Here is a 25,689-nt window from a genome sequence, read left to right as displayed (position 1 = left end):
CTTTCTTAGGTAGAGCATTAGTGCTTATGTAGGTGTGTGACCTATATAACCAGTGACAGAGAAAATGATTCCTTAGAAACACACTTTATACTTAGCCTGTAAAGGAGCGGCAGCTAAATGATGGACTCTAGTAAAATGTGCCTGAAAACTCTCTTACAGCGGCTACATTTACAGCAGCACCTTTTTTAAAATGCTGATTTTGTGCTTGCCCTTCTGAGGTCAAAAAAATAATTGCAGGTGATGGAAGTGGTAAGTACTAGGTGGAAGTGATAAGAACTTATTACTATTTCAACTTCAGTCTTGAAAGGTCAAGAAACCTGGAAGACCAGGTCCTCCTTCCTGTAAAAACACCTACTAACAGCCTTTTTCTTAATGAACTTGCAGTCTAAGACGACAAGTGTAATAGCAAAATCCACTTTCTAGGAATATGTGTTATCCTAACAAGCTGAGAAAAGTGTGGGCACAATTATTTGCCCCTCGAAAACTTCATGCCTGAGAGTGGAGGTTTGCCTATTATTGGACTAAAAACTTGTGTTACTATTGAACATCCAAATTCATGAAAACATTTGCTAACAAAAATAAGTGTATTTGGCTGAGGCTCTTTACTGGGCTAAAACTAAGCATAACTTTAACTGTGCTGGAGCTCAGCAATGGCTCTCATCCACCCTTTGAAGAGAGGAGGTTTAAAGAGTGCAATATTTCTATCTGACTTAGGCTTATGTTAAGCAGCCATGGTAGGGTGGAGGTTTCTACCTTAAACACAGACCAGATTTGCTGATATTTTGTAAACTTTTTGGTGTGTGTTGCAGCAAACTGTCTCAGTTATTACTTTTACTTCAATCTTCCTGCAGCAAGTTTCAACTCAATGTTTCCATGAGTTTTACACCCAGAACAATGCAAAGCCTGGCAAATTTAACTGCAATTTACTTTTGTGTTTTGGAACTTGAGAAAATGGAGTACTTTGGTAGCATGCTTCTATATTAACACACATCATAGAAAAAAGGAATAGAATTTGCTCGGGTTTATGTGAACTGGAATCATTAAAACATTGACAGTGCTTTCTTGGATACCTCTTTATAAAACCTTGGTTTGCTACTAACCTTCTGGGGAAACTTTGTCAGCCTTAAGTTTCTTAATTTTGTCTGCTCATAGAATGGGGCTAATTGCCTTCCTTTCTCAGCAGAGCGGTGCAGCACTCTGAATCGCATTTTTAAAGATCCTTGGGGAAAAATTGCAAAAGGAATTTATAAACCCTGTGGTGAACCACCAGGAAGAGGAAGAGCTTGGAAGACTTTTCATTGTGCATCCACATGCATCTATCTCCCGTAGTTTATCATCACTACTGTTGAATCACTTTTGTTACTTTCCCGCAGTCACTTATGTTCTAACTTAGTGGTAATCTTTTGCATTCTAGTGCCAACGGTGTTTTCAGAGCCTCGCAGTTAGTGCAAGAAGTAGATGATTGATGGTGTACTGTAATCTTGGGTTGATTCATTGTATCTGGAATGATTAAATCACGCAGCTCATATTCCAAGGGCTGAAATGTGAGCACAATTTGCTGCAAGCCAGAAGTCCCCATGAGCCAGGGGAGCTACAGAAGCGGGGACTGAAGCATAGCAGGGAATACAAGGAGTGTCAATGGGTAGATCAGAGCAAAATCTAGCCCTTCATCTTCTTTTTTAATTGTATCCTGAACTCCTACACAGAGATTTGCCAGATACAACCAGCTTATTGACTCGGTTAGTCTTAGGCTAATTGACTGCTGGTTTAGATACCAGGCGCTCTAACCAGCTGCTGAAGTCGGAGGAGGCATGCCGGTGCCGGGAGCGTGCCAGTGAGAGCGTTGGGGGGAGGAGAGAGCTGCTGGGTGCGTGCCTCGCGGGGTCGGCTCCCCGCGCGGGGAGATGTGTGAAGTTGGCTGTGCGTGCTGTCACAAGCACATCGGCAAGGGCGACTAAGAGCTTAGCTCGAGCGCTCTGCCTCCGCGGCGGGAGAGAAACGCTGCAGCTGAAAGGACAAACTGGCAGGATCATGACAGAGCCAAGCAGCAGAAAGGAAGGATTTAAAAAATGCCGGAGTGCTACTTTCAGCATTGATGGCTATAGCTTTACAATTGGTGAGCCTGCTTTCATTCCTCTTGTTTTCCTTCATTTTCTCTCTTGTCCTTTTTTCCCCTCTTTCTCTGCAGCTCAGTAAGTACAGGTAAAGACAACTGTTTATAACTGCCTTTTGTCCATATATACCTTTAAAATATATAGATGATTTAAACTGCATAGATCATTTGGGTTTGGTTTTTTGTTCTTTATTTTCTTACACTGAAGAAACTTGTCTTTGATATGCAGCCATGCTAAATCCTTTCTCTGGGTTTTGGCATAGGCTCACCGAGATGTTTGCAGAAGTTTTGTTTTAGAGCCTTATCTCAGGAAAGCCTGTGCATATTTTCAGCTTGCTAGCTGTGTTTCCTTCCGATGAGTCCAATAACATAACCCTTGGGAGCCTGGGTTTTGTTTTCTATATTTCTTTGTTCACTTAGCAAGGTTTTCCAAATTCTGTAATTTCTTTGTTTGGCTAAAAATGTAGGCAATCTCTCTTGTTGCTTCTGTCATATACAGAAAGCAAAATTGCTGCGGCAGGGAAGGATACGAGCAGAGCTTTGGAATTTTAGGACTATCTCTGTTGTAGCTGGGTCCAATAAACACAGTTTATTCTTTGTATTCATCATCTTAGGGGGGAAAAAGTGATGCTTCTCAAAGCGACAGGTGTCTGCATATTTTTCAAAGATGTTTGCAGGGCAAAAGTTAAGATCTGAGGACTGCCTAAGTAGGCTGCTCTGTTAAAACTATGTATTTCTCTGCGCTACATAATGTAAATCCTACAGATCTTACAAATAAAACAAGCTTTCATGCTGTTTTGATTTTTAGTTAAAATCCAAGTTAAAAAATGTGGATAACTTATGCGGAGGAAACAGTCACCACAAATTCCCCTTGAATACCTTTTAGATTAGAGATTCTATTTCCTTGCAGTTGTGAAATCAGGGAAGTTTTTCTTGATTTCTACTAGTGTAACTGGATCACGGTTTCATCTAATAATGTTGGATGCAAGCTTTTTATTGTTGTGGGAGGAGGTACCTGTTTTATCTATTCCTCTGCTTCCCGGAAAATCTGTTTTGCAATCACTAAACTTGCTGAAAAAATTGGAGGTGGAAATATGTTTCACTAAAATATTTTCAAGGAGCCATCTGTTAATGTGTATGCAGCATTTTAAAGGTGAAACTAACAGGCAAATGCTACCTTAATTTCTTTCTTTCTTTTTTTTTTTCTTAAATGGGAATGTCCCTCCATAGTAGAAGTTACAACAAACTCACTTTTGAACTCCCTACTTTAACCTCCTCTCCCCACCCCATCCCCAAATCATTATTAATAACATTATTTCATCAGTTTTGCTGTCTTGGGAGTAAACATTTCTTTTGAGCCTAGGAAGGAAAGAGCATTACCTGAAGACACTGAACATTTCTGGCTGTGCCTAATTATCTTGTTTGTACCTGCTTAGAACCAACAGGATTGTGTTTATGGCTTTGCTATCTTTATTACTACTTTTGCTCACAAAACAACTGGACCAGATTTCGCATCAAATGACTTGGGTTTAGAAATCCAGCTGCTTTCACTTTTTAGGACAGATGTTGCCTGATAGTTTATGTGCTATTTTCTTCTGTTTGGTGTACACATACCAAGGTATTGATTCTGTGACTTGTGCATTATATAACATTTATTTTTTTATCTGGGCAAATGTGCATTAGATTGACTCACATAACCGTGAAAACTTTGTAAACATGCTATCTAGTATTACCAGCACAGTGTGGTGGACAGACTTGAAAGATTCATGTATTTGGTAATCTCTGTATTGAAGAAAATGAATGTATCCAAAAGATCTCACAGTATTAGGGATGGACTTAAACTTTTTTTCCATCAGAAGAAGCTTCTGCGTATGTATCTAGTTTCAGGTTCTGCAAATTTTTGAGAAATTCTTGGGAAATGCTGAGCTGCTGCATCTGCTATTGAAGTCTGTCAGGGCTGGGATCTTGAGGAGAGCAAAGTAACATCAGTTTGAGAAAAATGCATTCCCATTTGTGTGCGAAAGAAAATATTTTGAATGGATCACCTCCTATGCTTCCAAGTGATAAGGATGGTCTTCACAGTGTTTTGAAAAATGATCATTTACAGCTAGACTTGCTGAAAGCATTCATGAAAAAGACCTGGGCCTAAAACCAAACATGAAAGTACATGGGAATGGCAGAATGGCAGCACGCGGGAATGCTACCAAAGAGCAGCAACTGCTCTTCATCGAGCTGGAGCCTGTGTTTATATCGTCTCATGACTCCGGAGGTGGTCAGCCTCTGTTCACACCGCAGTGCAACTTAGAGCAGCTCCTGGACTGCTCTCGCTTTCACCCTGGTTACTTACAGTGCTGGTAGCTGGGCAGCAGAGCCATGAGAGCTCAGCACTTCCCAAGAACTTCACAGATCCTTGCAGGCAATCTGGCCCGGGATACCAACAGGAAAATGTATGCCAGTCCCCGATAGCTTTCTTCTGTACAGAGAGTAACAGGTTAGTTGTACAACCCCTCCTCTACCTTATGAGGGAGACCATGAGGAGGACGGAGGTGTGCTGCTCTACACCAGCTGAGGTTTTCCTGTGTGGTTTCTGATGCTGAGGCTCTCATGGCCTCTTTGCATTGGCAGCATGATGCAAAGGGGCTATAGTGGAGCTAGAGAGTGAGGCCCTTGGTGGGACCATTTGTGAGAGGAAGCTTGCCATTTAGTTTGCTCTAGAAAGTCTAGGGTATCTCAGATGAAGGCCTATAGATCTTTATTTGCCATCTGTCTGTAAGCAAATTTCAGACTCTATGAGGCTTTTGTATGTTGTAAGTTATTGTATTTGAGTTCTAGTTTAATTCTTCTAAATTTTCCTCTACTAAAAATAAAACACAGCAGAGTGCCAGCTGAGTTTAGAGGAAAAGAAATCAAGAAGAAGGCCTGTTTTTTGTCTTGCGCCTTGTCTTATCACTTCTGTGTCAATGAAATACTATTAAATCAGAATGCCAGTGTGTTAGTGACTTTGCCAGTATAATTGACTAGCTAAAGGTGCAAGACAGAAACATCCACTGCCTTTAAACCTGAAAAAATTGTAAACACAAACATTAACAAGAGGATATTTTCTTTCTGCATTTATCACTTTCCTATGACTAAGAGCTAACTGCATTAAAGCTCCCACTCTCTGCTTTTCATATCCAGAAGCACCTGGCAACACTGTTTTAAGCGTCCCGTCCAAATGTAACTAATAGATTTATTTTTATAGGTTAGAATAAATTGAAGTGATGGGGAGTTCTGCTGCAAATCAAGTGTTATTGAAGGGGGGATGGGGAACTGAAACACCTAGCTGTATCTAAATCTTGCAGGAAAGTTTCTGAAGAAGGACCCTTTCTCCATCTTGAGTGCAAAGCTCTTCCTCAAAGTATTACAGAAGATCTGAGTTCTGCTCAGTGGCCCTTTCAGGCCTTATTTCAAAGTGGTAGCTACTGTGGATTTTTTGTTGTTGTCACCTGAAAGGTTGTCCACTAGGAACTCCACGTTCCAGTAAATGGGAGTACATAGGTCAGACTTCTGTTTTGTAAAGATTCTTAAACAATAGACCGTAAAAGAACCTAGAAAGGTAAGAGCAGTTTCATTTTTCATATTTATTTCAGCCAGAGAAATGTATAGAATATTATAGAAACTATTAATATATTTAACTGCTTTATTCTTGTGTACTGATCCAGATTTATTGGAATTTGTCATTCTTCTGAGGGCAACTGCACCTTTGCAACCCACAAGAGAGGCAGGCTTTTGCAGAAGACCCCCCAGTCTACGCAAAGGCACATGCACAGTACATTTTCATGGAGATTTGCTTTAATTCTGACCTTAGTTTCTTATAATAAAAAATGTCATTTTAACTGAAAGCACATTGTAATTACAAGGTGCTGACAAATCTCTCACTAATTCTGTATGTGCGTCACTCATGGCCTCGCTTCAAAGGAGGCCTGGGAGAAATGTCTGTTTGTGGGGTCAGTCCAGCTCCTGGGGGAAGGAAGGTGTCTCTACCTGGAAAAGAACAGTAAGAAGCATGGCAGAGGTGCAGGGGAATGCATAACAGTGCCTTTCTATAAGCATTCTCTCCAAACCAGAATTTGGGAATGCTTCAGGATGCATCCTGTAAAGCAAGATGGTAAAGACTCTCGAGAGGCCATTTAGTCTGTGCCTAGAAAAGAACTGACTCCGCCTAAACCTGGCATGAAACTCTTCTTGCATCTACATGAGCTCTTTTTGTTCTGCAAGCAAACAAATTCAGTCAATAGGATTGCCAACCCAAAATACGTCACCTACTAAATTTAGAGGACTTTTTAAAGCCTCTCCCTGTCTTTGTTCACAAACTCGACATCATGTATTTGTTGTGATATTACAATCAAAAGATATTTGCTTGTCAGATTTTTGGAGGGTTTTTTTTTGTTTGTTTGTTTTTGTTTTGCCTGATAGACTTTGCTGTGAGAATACTGTCCCAGTGAGAGCTGATAGGGAGCGTTAGTGATTTCTGTGTAAATGACAGTGTTTTGTCATCTGAAATGTAGGAACTAGGAAGTCTAAGCTTATTAATATAATACAAACACTAAGCATGCAATAGGACATGAAATTTTATCAGTTCTAGTCACTAGTTTAACATAGCCTGATGTAGTTATACACTACAAAGAAAGGCAACCTACTCCAACAATCCTCCCCTCAAAGAAAAAAAAAACACTTAAATCTGTCAGCAGATAGGTTGTGAAATAAAACTCCAAGACTATATGAGTTTTTCTGCTCTCCCCGTTACAAGGTTGTATTTTAGCTTTGAACCAGTCTGATCTTTGCCCCTGCTCTGCCTGAAAGTTCACCTCAAAGGAGGCTGGAGAGTTGGCATGCATGTGGGTAAGGTACCAACCTGGCCTTTCGTGGGCTGCGGACTCTGCTCTGACACAGTAATGGGCAGCATGAATTCCTGCTGAATTAGCTCTTTTGTGTATCTTGTTTTATAAAGAGGTGGAGGTGGTGATTTCAGTGGCATCTGCGGGCTTTCAACATTGCACAGGTATCTTCAGTATTTCAGGATGGACTACTGTAAGCTAAGTAAGCTATCTCTGAAAAGACTACAGTGTTAGTTCTCATGTGGCAAAATACCTGGCAATATTTTCATGGAGTTTTGCCCATTTATCTCTCTGGATGATCTACCTTATCACTGCTGCCTGCTGTTCACAGCTGTGCTCTGCTGTATGTACCCCGGCACCCAGAAACAAAGTGAGTGTTTGGGGCTGCCCTCTTCCCTGTCAGAGTCACTTGGAGTGAGAGATTCCTGTGCAGGGTTTCATGTCAAACTCAGCAGCAGCTGACACTGGGCCAGGTTCACCTTGCAGATCCCCGTGGCAGAGCTGCATCAAAAACATCACTTTCTTTCCTTCCTTTGATTTCATTTCTTGGACAAGCTGTGAATGGTAAAAACTTTGCAGCATGTTTTGACCTGAATGAAGGGGCATCACTATCCTCCACAGTTGTTTCACATACAGGAAAAATAATCTCCACAGCTGTAGATGAGAATGAGAGATGTTAATGGATAAAACCATTAGCATTGCTGTCAAGAAGCATCCCCCTAATTAGTTGACATGATCTTTCCTGAAGGTTGATGAATTACATGTGTCCAGGTCTTGGTGCTCAATTTGTCACCTCTGATCCTAATTTCAGGGCTACTGTCAGCAACGAGTCCGAGCCCTTCACCATCTTTTGGGAATAAAGTTCACTAACGGGAAGGTGCTCTGGAGCGACACAGTTGTACCTTGCTGCTGAGCCCCCATGGCCCATTGGCCCAGTTACAAGGGAGAAGGTGGTGGAGGCAAGCCCTTGCGCACGCTGGAGGAGAGGGCTCCTGTTCCCTTTCCGCCAGATCTCGCGCCCACTCTGCTGGTTGTCCCCTGCTCACCTTTTGCAAGGGGAGGGAGCTTTCTGGTCTTTGCCCAGCTTGTCCTGCTTCTGGTGCCTTCTGGATTGAAGCAGCCTAGCGCTCCGGCAAGATCAGTTACAAATTTCAGACTTTCCAGATTATCCAAAGTTCAAAACAAACAGGCATGAATCCTTCTATGTCTTTGAGCCCAGTTTTAGGCAGGCAGCCAGGGCTGCTTCTGAGTCGGCAGGCTCTGCCAGGGAGCAGCATGCCCAGGCAGTGCCCTCTCCCCTGCCCAGAGCCAGAGGTCTGCATCCCTCTTGCTTGCCTTGGCTGCTATGAGGACCAGAGTCTAGGGGCTTGCAAACCTAATTACCTCTTGGGGACTGCATTTCTGCTGCAAATTTTCTATTTGAAACCCTTGTGCTCTACTAAGTGGCCTATTTTCCTGATGTAGGGTAAATGCAAGCTTATTTTTCCCAGTTTTGTAGCTGTGCATCAGTAATAAAGTAAAAGGCTGCTGGATGAATCCTGCTCTTATTTGTATCAGTGTAAATGAAGGCAAAGCGGGGGAATCCTGAGCAGAATTGAATCTGCCTCACTCCACTGCAGCTGGGAAAATGGCAATGATTTATATGATGCATATTAATGAGCAAAGGATCTGTCCTGGCACTCTAGGTGTATGCTGCTGTAGGTTAGAGAAGCAGCTCACCTATGCACGGGGTAAATCACACAGCTTTTCTGTGGCCTGCTTCCAGGATTTGATAAAGATTCTGCTGATACATTTTTCCTCTCAACTTTTCTCTGCCTGGTGACAGAGACTGTGTATAACACTCCCACTGAAACTTGACCCTAGATTTCTAATAGCTACAGGCTTGAAATTTTTGGGACTGGGAACTTAACCCTCATTATTACTTCAGTAGCCTTGCGATATGGCTGTTTTCAAAGTTGGAGGCATGATGAGGGGAAAGTTATAGTAATTACTGAACAGATGCACTTAATGAGGTCTCTACTGGATTCCCAGCTGGCAAGTGGAGCCGTGTACTGGGACAAAGCGATTGCAGTCACTCGGATCGTTACATGACATCACATCCTCGCCCTTGTTGTCATAGCAGCTGTAATCATCCCACTGAAAATTTCCCTCAGGAAGACTGCAAACATCATCTTTCTCCATTAAGTGGAAGTACATGGTGCTCAGTCTCTTGCTGCTGCTGCCTGATGCTATGTCTTATTTCTGTTTAATGCTTTTCTTTTTTCCTTTTGCCTTCTCACAGTGATGCAGAGTAAGACCGGTCAAGCATTGTATAGTTGAGAGAGGGGAGAGGGTGAACAGCTTGCTCAGCCAGTGCCTCTTTGGTCAGCCTCAACTCCAAGTGCCTCTACTAAATTCAGTAGATTTATAGCTAGTTTATACTTATCTGAGAAGAGAGTAAGGTGCATTGCTTGGATAAAAGTTGCCCATCCCTTCTCTTTTAGTATTGACAATGATGCTCAGTAGGACTAAAAGTTCTCCAAAAATCTAATTCTACTAGTTTCTTCCCTACTTATGTGAGTAGCTTAATTTTTTATGGTGCCCCAAGTGGCATGCTGATTGCTGATTTTAGGAATTCACTTTACATGCCTTTTTCTCTTTCTGTCTCTGGAAATGGATCTACAGTCCTCCAAACTTGTACTAGTATTGTCCACGTTACATGTTACCCTTTTTCCCCCCTTTTATTTTTTGCTTCATGAATACCACTATGGTTTCATTTGAATCACGTCAAACAAAAGCTAAACGTTCTTGCTCCGGTCCCTGCAGATAAGAAGTACATGCAGAAAATTTCCAGGGGAAAATTTTCATTTATTGCTAGTTCAAGTAGTTCAAGTTATGAGACTACTTTGGAAATAGACTTGAAGTAAAAATTATAAATGTATCTACTCTCTCTTAAACTACTGGTGGCAAAACGTTCCTCAGCTCAGAATATTGAACTTCAAAGTTTTGTTTTTGTGATACCTATAGATAAAGAGAAATAATCTACAAATACCAGACAGGTGCCCTTACAGAAACCTAAACAGAGAACCAGGCTGGGATTCTGTAGCTGGCTGAGCACATGAATCCTTGCTGAAGTTGCAGGATTTTTCTATGAGAAAATGAGTGGCTTTATTCAGTTAGCTGCAGGCTGAGGAGCTCTGTCAGGTAGTGATAAAGGTGTATTCCATGATTAAATGAGAAGTACTGGTATTTTCTTCAAAAACCAAGTGAGTAGAATTGCAATTATAAGAGTCTGGAAAATGAGGGGAAAAATGAAAATATATGGAGAAAAAGAACAGCCCTGTGAAATGTATAGGGGCTAATGTCAGCCATATTGCAAAAGGCACAGAGGGTTGTCTTCATCTCCCGTTAAAATTAGTTTACAGGTGACATGAGTGAAGACCAGGGTAGATTGTGGGGTATGATACAGCCTCAGAACTGCTCTTGGTATGACTCTGTATGATGCTTTCTTTTTCTTTTCCACTGGCGAAATGCGTGCCCAAACAAGTTAGACTGGAGGAAAAAATGAAAAGGCCTGAGGAAGTCAGAGGAATCCCCTCTTCAGCTCTGTAACGGTGGCATTTTGTAGGACAGGGTGTTTTATGTATTGCTGTAGATAATGTGAAAAGCAGAATAATAATAAATTCGCTCAGTTTATATTGATTTTCTTCTCCACGCCCAAAGCTGTGATTATTACCACACACGTATAGTGTTAATAAGCACTATCTCCCATGGAGTCTACTCTGAAAAAGGTATCTTTAGGGATTCATACTTCTCTGTTCCCCCTTATTTGGTGGCACTGTACCACATTTTATTAGTTTACAGGAAATAGATAGTCTTTTCTCCTGGCTGCCAGCCCTTGATCTAAAGACAAGCTATGTCCTTTCCGCCTTGAACATTATCATAATTCAGAATTACAGATCTTGCAGGCCAAATGATGCTCTGACTCTTGTGCAACCCTGATAACTCAGAACGTAATTTGGTCTGCAGTGTATATTATTTTTCTTAAAACTGCCGTATGAGCAAATCTAAGAAATTTCTGGCAAAGCTGTGCTTTTTCCTTGACAAAATTGGGAATATTAAAATAGAACTCGATAATCAAAACTGATTTCAATCTGAATCATAGACGGGGGAACTACATATTATAGTCCATGTATGCATGGTATATAGTAGAAAAGTGTGTAATGTATATATTACTGTTATGGAGCGCAATGGTGTCTCCTTCCAATATGTGTTGTACTAGAATGTACAAAAGAAAAGAGTCTGGTAGATTCTACTGCTGCTCCTAAGAACTTTTCAACCCTAATTTACAGAAACTCATTTCATGGATGCTCAAATAACGAAAGCAGTGGGATTACTCGGCTAAATCTGCTGTCACTAAAATCAATGGATATCTTTAGAAAATCCAGAACAGGACATCCTACACTGCTTTGGAAAGTCCCTTCATAGCTAAAGAGTTAATTTCTTTCTGGTAAGCTGCACACTTAAAATTCCAGCAGGAAATACCTCAGATCTAATGACTACTGCTTTTAGTTGATTGCCTGCTTTTCATAAATAGTGCCACATACAGATCAACTGATAAGGAGTGTCTCTTCTGGTCTGGCTTAAATTTACCTCTGTTCAAAGGAATAAATTCTCATTTTTCACAAGTGTAATTCAGGGTAGATTTGAGCTGAAAGTATTTAATGACATTTGGGTGCATGTTTCTTCTGCAAAAATGATTGATTGATTTCCCTCCCATCCTCCCCACACCATGCTGTGAGTTCTTGTTTATGGGATAGGTGGACATTAAGGTACTACTTGTTTCACCTTTTCTCTCTGTTAAACATAGAAATGATTACATGGAAACTTCGTGCCTCACAGTGCAAAGGCAGATTAAGTCTCCGGTGTGACCGCAGTTTATAGCCCACTTTGCCAGAGTGAACAGGCTCTGATTTCTGGTTTCTTTAATACATCAGCCTGCAAAGTAGACTCATTTTCTCCTGGCTGGCCCTGCCACAGGAGCAAGGCCTAGGAGAAGCCCAGGACAAAGACGCGGAGCCGGAGGAACCCTTACAAGCTGTCTCTTATGTAAAATGCTGCTGTGTGGGAGTCATCACACCAGCCTTGGGAAATCATTGGATGCTGGCTGCTATTAAGTGGTGTACACGAGTTTCACTTGGACAGGCTGAAGCAGCAACATGCATGTGGATCCACGTGAGCCAGTGTTAGATCCTGTAACTAAGCAAATGCCTCAACTTTCAGCCCAGTCTGCTAACACGCCCCAGCTTTTCTCCATTCCCAAACTACCAACAGGTTATTGTTATTATGGTTGCTAGGTGCCTTCATGATATTATTCCTCTCTCTGGGGCCAACGCTTAAAGTTTAGTTGTTCTTGAGTCAGGGAAAGTGAGAGCACAAAGAATGCCAATTACAGCATTGCCGATAACTCAGATCCACTTGCTCCTGGAAGATGCTTCTGTCAGCTTGACAAAATGATCAGAGTAAATGTTCCTTCGTGTGAGAATATGTTTATTCTGTAGTGATGTTTGCTGCCTTATGTTCCAGTCTAATGCTTCCTATTAATTAGAATTCATTGTGCCATTTAACTGAAGTGCGGTTTTTGAAGTGAAATCCTGCGCCATGGCTTGCCTTGTCATTTATTCTCTTATTGTGTTTGCCTACTTGCCCTCTGAAGCAGCAACACTAATTTGAGCCCTCTGTTTTATTAGCTGTCATTTACAGTAACACTTACATGCATAATTATTTTTCTCCAACTCTGCACTGATCCTTAAATGAAACCTCTGGGATGTGTTCCCTGTTGATTTTGTGTGTTTACATGTTGTGTTCAGTCGCTTGCATTTAATCTCTCTTTTGTTTGTAGCAGGCAAGTTTGGTGTCCTTCTGGGAAGTTTTTAGCTTTGATTATTTCAATGTTTATTAAGCACTCGATCTGCTGAGATGCCGTTGAAAATCCTACTCAGAGTCGACATGTATCTTTAGGCCCATAAGCCAAGGGGCAAAGGCAATTTTGGCCCTTGGCACTTCTGGAAATTTTGCCTGCCATGCGTGATTGCTGTGACAAAGGTGGTTTTGAATTGGCAGGATGCTTCAGTGTTTGAAATGCCTGTAACTCTGGGAAAAAGATTTTAGACTCAGAGCTGCATATCTTCCCCCTGCTGCCGTAGTCCTCCTCACCCTGTGGTGCTAATATGCCTGAGCCCTGGCTTGGTAGTAGTGCTGCCAAGCAAGGGCAGGAGGTGGAGGTTTGGGGCACTGAGAGTATCGTGAAGGAACCTGGAGCAGACAGGGAAACAGGTGATGTTTGTTGAGTGGCAAAATATCTCTCTACGGCTCTGCTAAGACTGTTTTCCCATTCTAAAGAAAATGATACAGTACTCTATGGAACTTGAACCCCTAAATTCAAATGATGGAAGTCTGAAAATGCATAAGGATATTCTCTCCCTTCTTTTCACAAATTCCCAGTACTTTTGTATTCATGAAATGGGCTTCTAGCAAAGCTTAATGCTCCATAATGAATCATGAGACAAACTTTGGACTCATAAAAATTAGTCTTTTTTAAATGATTAGTTTTTAATTTGATTCAAAATCTTCCTTTCCAATTTGAAGAGCAACTTGGTGTATTTAGTGGATTTATCATCACATCCTATAAACTGTCTCTGCAGATGGCACATGTCATATTTGTCATCCTCACCAGAAAATATTTATTTGTTTCTGTTTGCAATAAGCTGATTGGTAAAGTCAAATGGCTAATACATTTATGACTGCTATGTGAAATCATATTTGTTATCTTTGGGCATTCAAAAGGAAACAACAAACTGAGTCTTGTAAAATTCTGTATATTGCTGCCATCAAATAATATCTGACTAGTGAAAAGAAACAGTTTTTGAAATATTTTGGAATTTTCTTTCATCCTTCATTGTCTATCAGTCAATATAAGTCTTATAAAAGTCCATAAAAGTTTCAATTTATACTGTGAAAACCACTATAAACTACAACAAGGAGTAGAGTTGCAAAACAAAGACATCTTTTAGGATGGCTGCTGAAGAGCAAAACAGCAACAGTTCCAAAACTTGTTAGAGAAAAAGAGCAGTGAAGAACAGGAATCGTTGAAGAAGACAGGGTTAAGGGTTTGGTCTATATTTTTTATTCTGTCCAAATCCCTAGGAATGTAAGTTATGATTTTGTATAAGAAAGGAGATAAAAATTGGCTCTGAGTAATTTAATGTTTGAAAATGAGGCTCATAATTCACATAGCAGTACAGCTTTTTAAATGAAAGGAGCATTTGCTTTAGAGCTTTTTATGGTTAGAGGGCCATGTGCCACAATATTCACATGTGAAGTGTCTAATCTGATACCTTTTTGCTCCCAGTTGGAATTCAGTGACCTAAAGTGGGCAACAATTTTTGGTAATATTCTGTCTCCTCCAATGTTTTGCTGATGCAGTCCATGCCATTTTAAGGTCTTATATCCTTGATGACAAAAATTCTGGGACGTGGATGAACATAGGAGTAAGTGGAAAATAAATCAGGACTGTAGTTGCAGAAGGCAGCAGATATCCATAAAAGCAAGAATAAAGGGACCAGGATGAGACATGGATTTTATAGACTACTTACAAAACATGCAGTTGGAGTTCCCCAGTGAAAGACATTATTAAAAAAAAAAAAAAAGTCCTGAAAGAGAAAACTCTATCATCTTTTCTTTAACTTCTATTAAATATTTTAAAAAGGACAGCATCTAAGAAGATTCTGTAAAAATGCATGGCAAAACCAAAGAAAATCAATGAAGGCAGTAACTAAATGAGAGAGATTTTGAGCTCAGTCATGCAGTTCTAGTGATCAGTCCCATTACCATAAATAAGACTTACTACTGTAAGAGCTGCCAAATTGGACTAGTTCATACTGATAACATTTAAAATATAGAAGATAGATACTTTGCTTTAGGAGCTCAATTTTACAGCTCTTAAGTGATACATTCAATGATTTGTATGTAGCTTTCATGAAGTAGTATTTCTGTGGGGTTTGTGAGTACTCTGTTCCTGGTATCTTTCTGAAATATAGGCAGATATTTTCCAATCAGGTATTAACATACTTGTCAAGCATCAAGACAGTGGTCATTGCAGAACTGTTCAGTAAAATTTACCAGGTCAGTGTGGTGCCTTATATGAGTTCTGACTGTCTATGTTGTCTGAACTTAGGGCCTGAAGATACAATTTTTTATAGCTTGCCCTTGTGCTTGTAGACTGAGTATTTTAATTGTCTTGTGCCAAACAGCAGCCTTTCCTCTTGCAAGAGTATTCCTGAGTGTCGCTGCTGTAGGTCTCTGCCACTTTCTAGATCTGCTCTGTCAATAGTGCTGATAACACTGAAGCAGTTCAGAAGTGCATTGCAATTCCTGGCTGGTCACCTATCAAGCTAGCCGAGATGGCTCAGGGAAAGCTTTGGTGGCAGCTTTAACACTAGATGAGACAACCCTGGGTAAAGCTGTGAAGCTGATAGTATTAGCACTGGTCTTAACTACAGGTCTGACAGTTTGGCAAGCATCATGAGTGAAACATAAGACAGGCAAAGCTAGCTCTCTCATTGTGTGTCAACACAAGTAGGCCTGGGTCCCACCTAGCTGGAAGGCTCTGCTGGGGTTTCTCACCTGCTCCATCACCCAATGTGTGGCCCACAGACCTTCAGGGCCCCATCTGTGAGCAGCTGCCCAGCTCTGGCTGGTGTGAGTGGTTCAAGCGGGAACCATGGTCCAGCTGGGCTGTCGAGGGACCTCCTAGTGGAGGCAGGTCTTCAGAAGAGCTGTCTGCTCCTCAGCAGCAGCCTGGCACTGTATCGTCTTGTGTGGCTTCCATCCTTTGCCCATGTGCTGGAAGTGAAGAAATTTGAGAGGCTGTAGTACGGTCAAATTCATTACTCCTGCAGAGAATTACTGTTGTAAGACCTTTTATGGGGGATAAACTTGACCTCCTCTAGGTCCCATTCACAGCATTATGTGTATTGAGGCAGAAGACCTTATACCATGATCATATATCACCTTGAAGGTAGGTATACCTTCTGCTGTGTTTTATGGCTATCAGATAGCTCCTGTTTCACAAAGAGACCATATAGCTGATATCCTTCTGAGCAAAGGACCGTCTACTGTCTTCCAAGAGTAAATTCTTAAACTCTGTCCCTTTTTCTGTCATAAAATCAATGTTGCTGTTGCTGCCTTGGAAAGGTAGTGACACTGAGCATTTGCTGTGCTGCACAGACTTGAACACTGTGGTCTGCCGACTCTCAGAATTGCTGAACTAGCAGTGTATTTGGACAGAGCTAATGGATTTTTTTCATATGGAGTCAGGAATGCGCCTTAAAAAAACCCCAAGGTGTCTGTCAGGAGATGTGGGAGACATAGCATGTATTATTACTTACTTCAATCTGTCTGTGTGGCACCTGCAATGAAGTTACTCAGTGTATTACTAATGAAAAAATTAGTCACTTGCAGTTTTCATAGGAGTTTCATTTAGAGTCTTTCAGAAGAACAAATGAACAGAAGTATTTTTCCTTGAGAAATGTCTCCATTTAAACAACCATATGTAATTTTTGAAAGTAAGATTGATGTTATAGATTAGCCAGTGACAGTGTTTTCCTCAGGGATTTCACCAAGGCTGTATATTCAAGCACAGTGTGATAAATGCTCTAACACACACCTTGGATCTTTCCTCTTTTATCACAAGTTGACAGCGATTGGATGTGAAATTTGAACCTTTTAAAGATATAATTTCAAATGTATATATTATTAACACAAAGCTGTCCTCTTTAAATTGGGAAGACAGCTTTGGGAGAAGTGTGTGCATTATCCTTGTTGCTTCCTTTATAGGTGATGGTAGTTTATGGGAAGTAATAATGGTAATACTGGCAAATATTCCCGATGGCATCTTTCACATGTCAGAAATGCTTAATAGTTTGGCTGTACTCACACCAAAGCGGAGTCTAAAAAAATAGAGAGATTAAAAAAGTAGAAGGGGAAAAATACTGTTTTATTTTAAAATGTTCAGCATCTTTTTTTGCAAGTGAATCCTTTAGCATCATGTCTAGACCCCAGTTGCTGCAAAAGCGAATCTGAGAAGAGCTGTCTGCAGGTAATCACCGGCACGTTGCCAGCCACAGGGAGCTGGGAAGGAGCGCTTGCTTTCTATATGCACCAGAGATTTGGTTATTGACCTGAATGTTGATTTCTTGAAACAATTGCATCAAATCGGATCACGTCTCCTGTCACCAGTCCACCCCTGCTGCAAACTGGTAGAAAGCAGACAAGCTTAAAAAGAAGTGACACGTGACGGTGCTCCTGACATCTGCACCGATGGCTCATGAAGTGGTGTAACATTACTGTATGGTTGGCTTGCTGCGTCGCCTATTAATGAGAAGTTTATTTGCCAGGATTATCTTTCTTAGCTTTTTGTACATGCCGTTCTCTATTTGTGAGGAGCCCTTCCTGTCTGTACCACCTGGCAGGTGGGCCAGAGCCGTGTTAGGTTTTGCTAATTAAAGATCAGACTCGATTTCATGAGTTACAGGAAACAAATCCTGCCCTGCCCTTGGCCTGCTCTCTCAGCCACAGACACACAAGCACAGTGTCTTTCCACATCCTGGGTTTAAGGTTATGCAGTGCAGGGCGCTTTATCAGTACGGGGCAGGTGTTCCTTAGGATGGCTCAGGATGGAGTCCTGAAATAGATATAAAAGTCCTTTATATCTGATCCCACACTGCTTTAAGAAAAGATAAATAAAGAGCATACGCATTGGTGCCAAAGATACGGGGAAGCTTGTGGCACCTCAGCAACGCTTGCTAAATGACCACAAATGAAGGAAGACAGAAACTCACAGCATTCCCACTGGTGAACTGCTTTTGCAATATTTCAAAACATTCTGCCTAGGATTGTAATTGAAGGGGAAAAAATAGTTATTTTCATCCTGTAACTCACAAGCAACCTGCTCTAAGTTAGCCTTACTTTGGGGAAGGATTGAACCTCATTACTTTTGGACTTCATTACTTTCAACCTAACTTGTTCAGTGATTCTATATGTGAACAAAAAGTTCTCCCAGATTAAAATGAGACAAAAAAAATCATACTTTTTAAAATAATGCTTTCTTTCACATTCTCCTTTTATTTTTGCCTATCATGAAAAGATTACATTCTCCCTTTGAAAAGAATAGCAAAGGGCTCCACTATGACTGAACCAAAGTTGGGATTTGCACAAACAAATATGTTTTTATGTTGTATTTAGAGGAGAAAGCAAATGTTGCTTCTGTAGTCTAAGGCTTCTCCTACAGGGACTTCTGAAAACATCTTGGGCATCCTGGGAAAAATTTGTGCATAAACTCACATGAATACACTCATGAGCATATTTAAAATGAGGCCTTGGAAATTTCTTTAATTTCCCAAAATATCACTTCAGCTTCATGCTAATAGAAGATAGACAGAGGAAGACCAACCCACTAACTTTTTTAAACAGTACTCCACCGTATATTTGCTTTGTGTAGTAGTCTGTCAGGTTACTGGACATACAGGAATCCTGGGCAAAGGGCCATCGCATATTTGCCACACAGCAATGCAGGTTGACAAGACACACAGGACAAGCGCGTTGGTGCCATATCCTGACTAGAAATGCCCTGGACTTTATTTCTTTTTAATCTACCAATGTTGGCAGGTTTGCAGGGACAGCAGGCGATGAAAGATTCATCCCTGCTTGCCCAATCTGTATATTAGAGAAGTAGTGTTACATCCTCTTCTTTGGAAAGACTTCAGCATAATGTCTCCCTGTAAGTGTTCAGCAAATCAGTTTTAATTACCAGACGAACCTCCTTTGTCCCTCCGCTGTGCAATCCTTCAGGAACAGAGGGCTGAACTTCACCAGTGGACTGCTCCACTCGTGCTGGTGCCATGCATCCTATTGTCACCTTTCCTTTGTCACAGCCTTCCTACTACTTGTAGGGAAAACAAATCTGCTGGATTTCCCCGTTCTCTAGTAAAGCCATGGAGGGAAGAACTTTACGTTTCAAATGCTGGGAATAAAACAGTAAAGTTTCCACAGTAGAAATAAAAGAAAGTTGAAATAAAAGAATGTTGAAAGGAAGAGGTGGCAAAGGAAAAACTAATATTCGGAGTCAACTTTTTTCCCCAAACACCTAAGCCTTACTGAGGAGGGAAGTAGAATAAACATCTCAAAGGAACTTCCTCAGAAATTCCCTTTAAAACCTGAGGGCTAAACGTGCTTCCCCCAAGGAATCACATACTGAAATAGAAGGGCAAAGGAAATGGTATATAATTGGTCCCTATTGAAAACAATGGGACTGTTGCTTTTTAAAACCACATGTTTTGCGAATGAAGCTTCCAAAGGCTGCATACTCTAGAGTTCCCTTAAAATGAACCCTCCTAGGAGCTGGTAACCACAGCATGTTTCTGTTCTTTGTTGGATATGACCTGTCCACATGTAGGAAGCTCTCTGATGGAAACCTGAAAGGACAGACTGATGTTCCCAGGGGGGCATACAACTTGAATATTGAACCAGGCTGCTGTAAAGGCAAAGATGCATAGCACAGAAGGTAGTGAGTTCATCTCTTTAGAAAGAAAAATGTTCAATACTGATTTCCTGTTGCAGTCATTCTCTTACTCAATCTGATACAAACTTAGCTGAAATCAGTGGCACTGTGTCTGCTTTTGGATTGGGCTTTTGGATTAGGCTCCCTGAGGGAAAATGTAAGGAAGAACCTACTCCTGGAAATGCTGGTTTGATCTACAGTCAGCTCTCAGCTATGCTGCCCAGCAACCGAGAGTCTTTTATGTGCGGTCTAAGCTAAAGACTGTCCCTTTTTTAACGGTGAAAATAGTGCTAATGAATAGGAATAATAGCTTAGCATTTAGCCACTATGTGCATTGTAACACAGGATGACGTTAGTGCCTTTACTTTGTTTATATATTGCTGAAGGAACAAACGAATAGTTCCAGCTGTGTCAGCCGTTTGCCTTAATGCGTTGTGCCTTTGTGCTCAAAATGAGTAGCTGGAAAAGTCTGGCTCTGCAGACTGCCTCAGAGGGCTGTCCAGTCTGGCAACTGTTGCTGTCTTTACACAGGGTGAGAATGAAAGATGATGCATGTCTCAGAACTGTGTCCGAACTTAATCTAATGTATCTAGAAGAAATAAGGTAGGGGAGGATCGTGCAAACCTTCTGCACTCCCAGCTCCCAAGGAGGCTCAGCTGCAGGTGTGTCAAAAGGTGATAGCCAGCATAGCTGGCTTTCTCTCACCCAATGGCAAGGCCAGGCCTTGCACTTGTGTAGGACCCCGCTGTGACTTTGTGAACCTCCATGCCAGCATAGGTGATCAGGCAGGACCAGGAATCATGATGAGAAAGAAATCACGATGCTAAGCAGTGTACTAGGCTGCCTCACTCGGAGTATCCCAGGCAGAAAAGGTTTTCCTGGGCTGCGCTCCAGTGCTGTAGCCCCTCTCCAGCCACAAAGCCTACCAAGGCACTGGGTCATGCACTGGAGACAAGGTCACTGGACAGAGCTGAGAAGGTTTGCGCAATGGGGCTGTCACTGCTGCTTACAGAATGCATCAATACTGAATGATCCTCTGTCTTGTGGTGCACTTTGAGCAATATCAGGTCAGAGGTTTCTTACAGGGCAGTTGAAGACAACCCAGGGCAATGAAGAGGAAAAGGCAAATGCAAAAGCCTGGTTTGTTTTGTTTTCCTTCAAATGCTCTTGACACCACCACAGTGGCCTGCGATACTTTCGCTATGGATACAAATGCTCTAGCTGTCTCTATTCTTCAGAAACAACTTGTTTACAGCCTGACTGTAGTAAAATCATAAGCAGGTGTGCTGCCGTTCATAACTACTGAAAGAGTACCTTTCTCTGTCTTCATAACAGGTAACGTTTGCGAAAGCTCCTCCTGATCTGGGAGTGGAGGATCTGCTTTCAAGAATGATATAAGGAGTTAAGGACTTCTGTTTCAGTGATCTTTAGAAGTAGGACTTGCGTTCCCAAAGCACTAACTACTTTTGTTTATTTACTTTAGTACTGGTGTAGAGCAATGGTTGCATCCATCTTGTGTTTCCAGGTGATAGAAACGCCTGTTCTGCTGAGCAAGGATCCTATTGTATTACTGTCAGTTTGTTGACAAAATGCCCTGGAGCTATTGCATTTCCCCCATACTAGAGAATCACTTGATTTGCTACATCACATAGTTTTACGACCGAGCTGTTGTATTGGAGCTGGCGGGTACATGAGGCTGAGGCAGTCTGTTGCTCTGCGGTGGCTGTGTATTCAGTTATTTTCTAAATTAATTCCTTTTGTGAACAGGAAAACAGAGACCTCGCCTATCTTGGGAGCTGACTTCTGGTCTAGCAATTCATTCCATTTCCCTTAGCTGTACACAGCCCAATTTTTTATCTTTTTTTCCTTTTATTTTCTTTCTTTCTTTCTTTTCCTTTTTTTTTAAAAGACAGCTGTAATACATTTCTGTGTGAACAGAAGCATACTTTTTTTCTTTCTGTCTGTGTGTTTTTTTTCTTTTTTGGTGTTCCACGGGGGAATAAAGGTGTGTATGAGAAATTCCCAGGAGGCCCCATTTACTGGCATTACAAGATCCAAAGGGTCACACCCACAGGAGCTTATTGTTGAACTGTGTTCTACCAATGGAAAAAAATGTTTCCATGGTAACTTTCTAATGTGTCTGCTTGAAAACCGTCTCCAAGAACAACTTTTTTCCGGTGGATTAGATGTTTCTGAGGTCAAGCGGCTCCTGTGCTGTAGGTATAACCTCACATGATACTATCAGTGGTTTTTACACACCCCAATTATTTTCAAGGAGAGAGCCTCCAACATAATCTGTGCAAACAACACACGAAACGAGGTCAGGGCATGATCTCACCTAATTTAAGACATCCACATCTGAGGTAAGCCACATGATGCTGGCTTCCTTTATAATCAATGTAGAGAAATAGATTCTTCCAGGGTGTTATTATCTGACCTATTTTAGACATCAGTCTTGGTCTCAGGTGCGTCATGCCCTGGAAGTGCCATTTTTTTTCCATTGACTGTAAGGGGAGCCTGGATGACTAGATTGGAATGTAGATGTCTAGATCTGGAGGGATTGCCCCCTCCCCTAAATGCTTCTGAAATCTAGAGGTTTAGAAAACATGATTTTAGAAAAAAGGTAGAATGAATTGTGATTATATAGTCTAGAAAAGAGAAAATGAGAAACACCTAACAGTCTTCAAATACAAAACAGTTATCTGAAAAAAGGAAGGGAAAAATTGGATGAACCAAACAAAAGGAATAGGTTAAACATTTCTAATACTAAGGGCAGGTAGGCACTGATGTTTCACTGACAAATACCGATTATCTACTTTTTTATGGAAGCACTCCACAGTTTGTTTCACTTCTCAGCACCCTACAGGTACTAGCTTTCTACTTTAATAGAAAGGTACTTGCTGATATACTTTTTCCTGTTGTCAAGACAACACATGGTTGTATATCCTCCTTTTGTTTCTTAAGGATGTATTAAAAAACCCAAACAATTTTCTTTTTTCTTCTTCATTGGAAAGGTTTTTATTTGGAAGGAGATTTTTTTATATTTTTGGGTGGGGTTTTTTGCCAACAGTTTTGATCTCCTAGAGTACAAGCAGGATCTTGCAATATTTGAACGGAAATAAAATCTGAAGAAGATAGCTTGTAGATACGGTAAAGAATGCATTTTTTAATTGTTGTTCTGATATCCAACTAAGGTGTTTCACAGGATGTCGGAGGAAAACTTTGCATGATTCAAAATAATCATCAACACTATTCCTTTAAAAAAGGATGAAAAGTTTTTCTCTTATTTATTTAGCTTAGCTTTGGTAGTAACGAGAATATTTGATAGTGAGATAATTTGAAGTGGGATGGTGCATATTCTTATTACATGTATTGAATTTTTCCCCTACTGGTATAGGTAAATGAAATCATTTTGTCAGACCGAAGCTTCCTGAGCTTTAAGCCACTGGTACCACAGAAGAAATGGTTTCGGCATCTTGTCCCAATTAGCTGCATGTTTCTGCATCCACATCACCTCCAGCTGCTGCGAATGCTGCAGCTGGGCAAAAAAACAGAGCTAGGAACTGGCCTGGGGTAAATCTAGTATTTCTTTTCTTTTTCCCCAGTGTCAGAGGAAAAGTTTGTTGGTCTGGAAATGAGCGGAAGATGAAAGGATGGGACTGCTTCTTTTGGTCACAATGCTAACTTAAAACATTAGTGAAAGTAGGAATTCAGTTGTATGATGCTTGCTTGTTTTGACTGTGTTGTGAAACTTTCTTGGTCACTAGTTGGCATCTCTTAGTAACTTTGCTTGAAAGCTTTAATGTCATTCTTCCAATCAAGAAGCATCATTTGGAGAGCAAACAGTGCTATTACAGGAGAGTGCATTTTGCTCTTGCTTTGTTTTCTTTAAGACAGCATCTGGAAACAAAGGACTTTGTCATTCTTGTAGCAATTTTACAGTGTGGTGGGGAATCTGGACCGGCTTCCTGTGAAATTGTTAAAAACAAGCCTACTAATTTGTGTGGGCTTAATCTCTTTTTCTTCCATGTGCTCACAGATGAAGCAGAATTAGTATTTAGATTCATCTCAGTGGCCACCTGCTATTTGCAGGGCAAGCTGTTTGTTAATGGACTTGCTGAAAGGAAATTTAGCAATTAGGATGACAAACATGGATGCTATTGCTCTGCTTCTTATGGAACTACTTCAACCCGTAGCCTTTTAACCTTTACTTTCAACTACAGCTGTTTTTCTTCTAGGAAGAAAGACTTTCCTGTTTACAAAAGTGTAAGTTGCAAGTCCTCTGAGAACTTCTGCTTTTAACAGCTGAGCTCTGTCATCTTGTCTGGGAAGCTTTATTTTCCAGTATGCTTTCCCAAATGGAAGCAGATATTTTTTAAAATGTCAAAAATTTCATTTCCAGTGTGGTGACTATCCTCCATTTTTTTCCTGTTTGACCTAGAGTTCAGCTGCATAATTTGGTCATGATGATGCCCCTTATAATGGACTTCTGCCGATTTCTGCAATACAGAAGTTTGCTCAGAAGTTAATATCTCTGACTTCTGGGTTGCCAGCTCAAAATGTATTGTTAGTTGGTGCAAGTTTTAGTCAATGTGACAGAAGAAATTTTCTTCTGAAAGCATTTAAAACCTTAAACTCTTTTTTATTCAAGGGTGTTCAGAGCCTCAGTCTGAGAGCAGAGGAGGGTAAATGCAAAATCCAGTAACATATATTCTGAAATATTCTGATTTTTAAACTAAATAATCTGAGACTTGCTAGTCTTTGCCCTTTCTAGAAACCTTTTCATGCCTCAAAACACTGAGTGAGCTTTAAATTCTCTAAAACTCCTCAGATGTGATATGATGCATCAGAATTTAGAGCATCAGATAGGGCAAAGCTTTAGAACTGGAATCTTCTTCATTGGGGAAACAAACTGGGAAGAGGGGAACCACTGAAATTGCTACCAGGTATTAAAATGACAGAAAAATGAATGCAGGGGAAGTTTGAAACTGCTTTTTTAAACATGGGGAGACTTTTTGTTCCTCATAAGTGAATATGGAAATGTTAGAGGAATTTGAGGAAAAATGGATTTGCGCAGTAGGGTTGCTTCCAGGACAGTAGCACAGCTTGGTGCATTGCAAACAGAATCACTTTGTGTCCCCATGTCTTTTAAACACGGTATGTCTTGGAAGGGTGGCTATGGTATTGCAGATTAGAGGCAGGCTCGGTTTTCTGGAGAAGACTAGAGAAGTTGTTCATGCATGTTCCACTGGTGTCTGGTGGGATTTATCTCAGGGGTTGTCTATAAAGTTGCATGTGCAACTCAAGCTGGCTTGGAAGTGAATGGATCCCAGCCAGCTTCAGCCTGGAAGGCACCTTCTAGCTGTGTGACATGCTGTTGCACCCCATGTAATAAAGCCATCTGAAAGCTTGCTCATTTTATAAATGCATTTTTTACAGTAAGATTTTCACTTTGATTAAGCGCTGCTGATTTGAAGAGGGCAAAAGCATTCTAAAGACTAATACTGTGGGGTTTTAGCTATCTAGATTCCAAGCTAAACATGTTTAATGTGTGCATTGGTGTTCATATACATGCACAGACCAATCTAAATCCAGGTTGCAGCAGGCTTCATTGAAGTTCATGATTTCTAATGACTTTGCTTGTACAAATGTCACCATCTGGAACTAGCTCATGTGACTTTTTATATTGAAGGAACAGACTGATCATATTTAGAAATCTGAGACTCCCTAGATTTTCTTGTGATATTACATGATGCTGTCAAACTGAATTTCTGTAAAGTGAGATTCATGTGGATTCCCTCTAAAACAAATAACTAGAAAATACACAATTACCCAATAAGGTGCTTCACTTGATTCCTTTGTAGGAAATCAAAAGAAAGAAAAAGAACTAATTTGCTTCAGTTACGCATGTTATAAGTTTTCAGCTTTTTTATGCAGCTCTACTGGAACTTCTGCATCTTAAGGTGCTTTTCAAAATGTACCTTATTAAAGCCGAATACATTAGAAACTTCTTATTTGGGACTGAAAGGGTACATAAATTCCTGTATTTGGACAATAATTAATATGTCTGCAGTTCTGCTTCAGTAAACGGAATCCAACTG

General features: G+C 40.8%; 1 protein-coding gene across 1 annotated transcript in view; it reads left to right on the top strand.

Moving 5' to 3' along the window:
• The first annotated feature begins 1,902 nt into the window (after nucleotides 1-1,902).
• Nucleotides 1,903-25,689, top strand: part of PDE1C (phosphodiesterase 1C) — a 296,093-nt gene continuing 272,306 nt past the window's right edge. Inside the window, exon 1 of the mRNA XM_064506536.1 lies at nucleotides 1,903-2,116. Within this exon, the coding sequence (XP_064362606.1) occupies nucleotides 2,032-2,116 (85 nt within the window). The 5' untranslated portion in view covers nucleotides 1,903-2,031. The remainder of the gene's footprint in view (nucleotides 2,117-25,689) is intronic.

Source organism: Dromaius novaehollandiae, chromosome 2 (assembly GCF_036370855.1).
Source record: "Dromaius novaehollandiae isolate bDroNov1 chromosome 2, bDroNov1.hap1, whole genome shotgun sequence".
In the NCBI taxonomy this organism is placed as follows: domain Eukaryota; kingdom Metazoa; phylum Chordata; class Aves; order Casuariiformes; family Dromaiidae; genus Dromaius; species Dromaius novaehollandiae.
The sequence above is the reverse complement of the archived record's forward strand: the minus strand, read 5'-3'. Positions and strand labels throughout refer to the sequence as shown.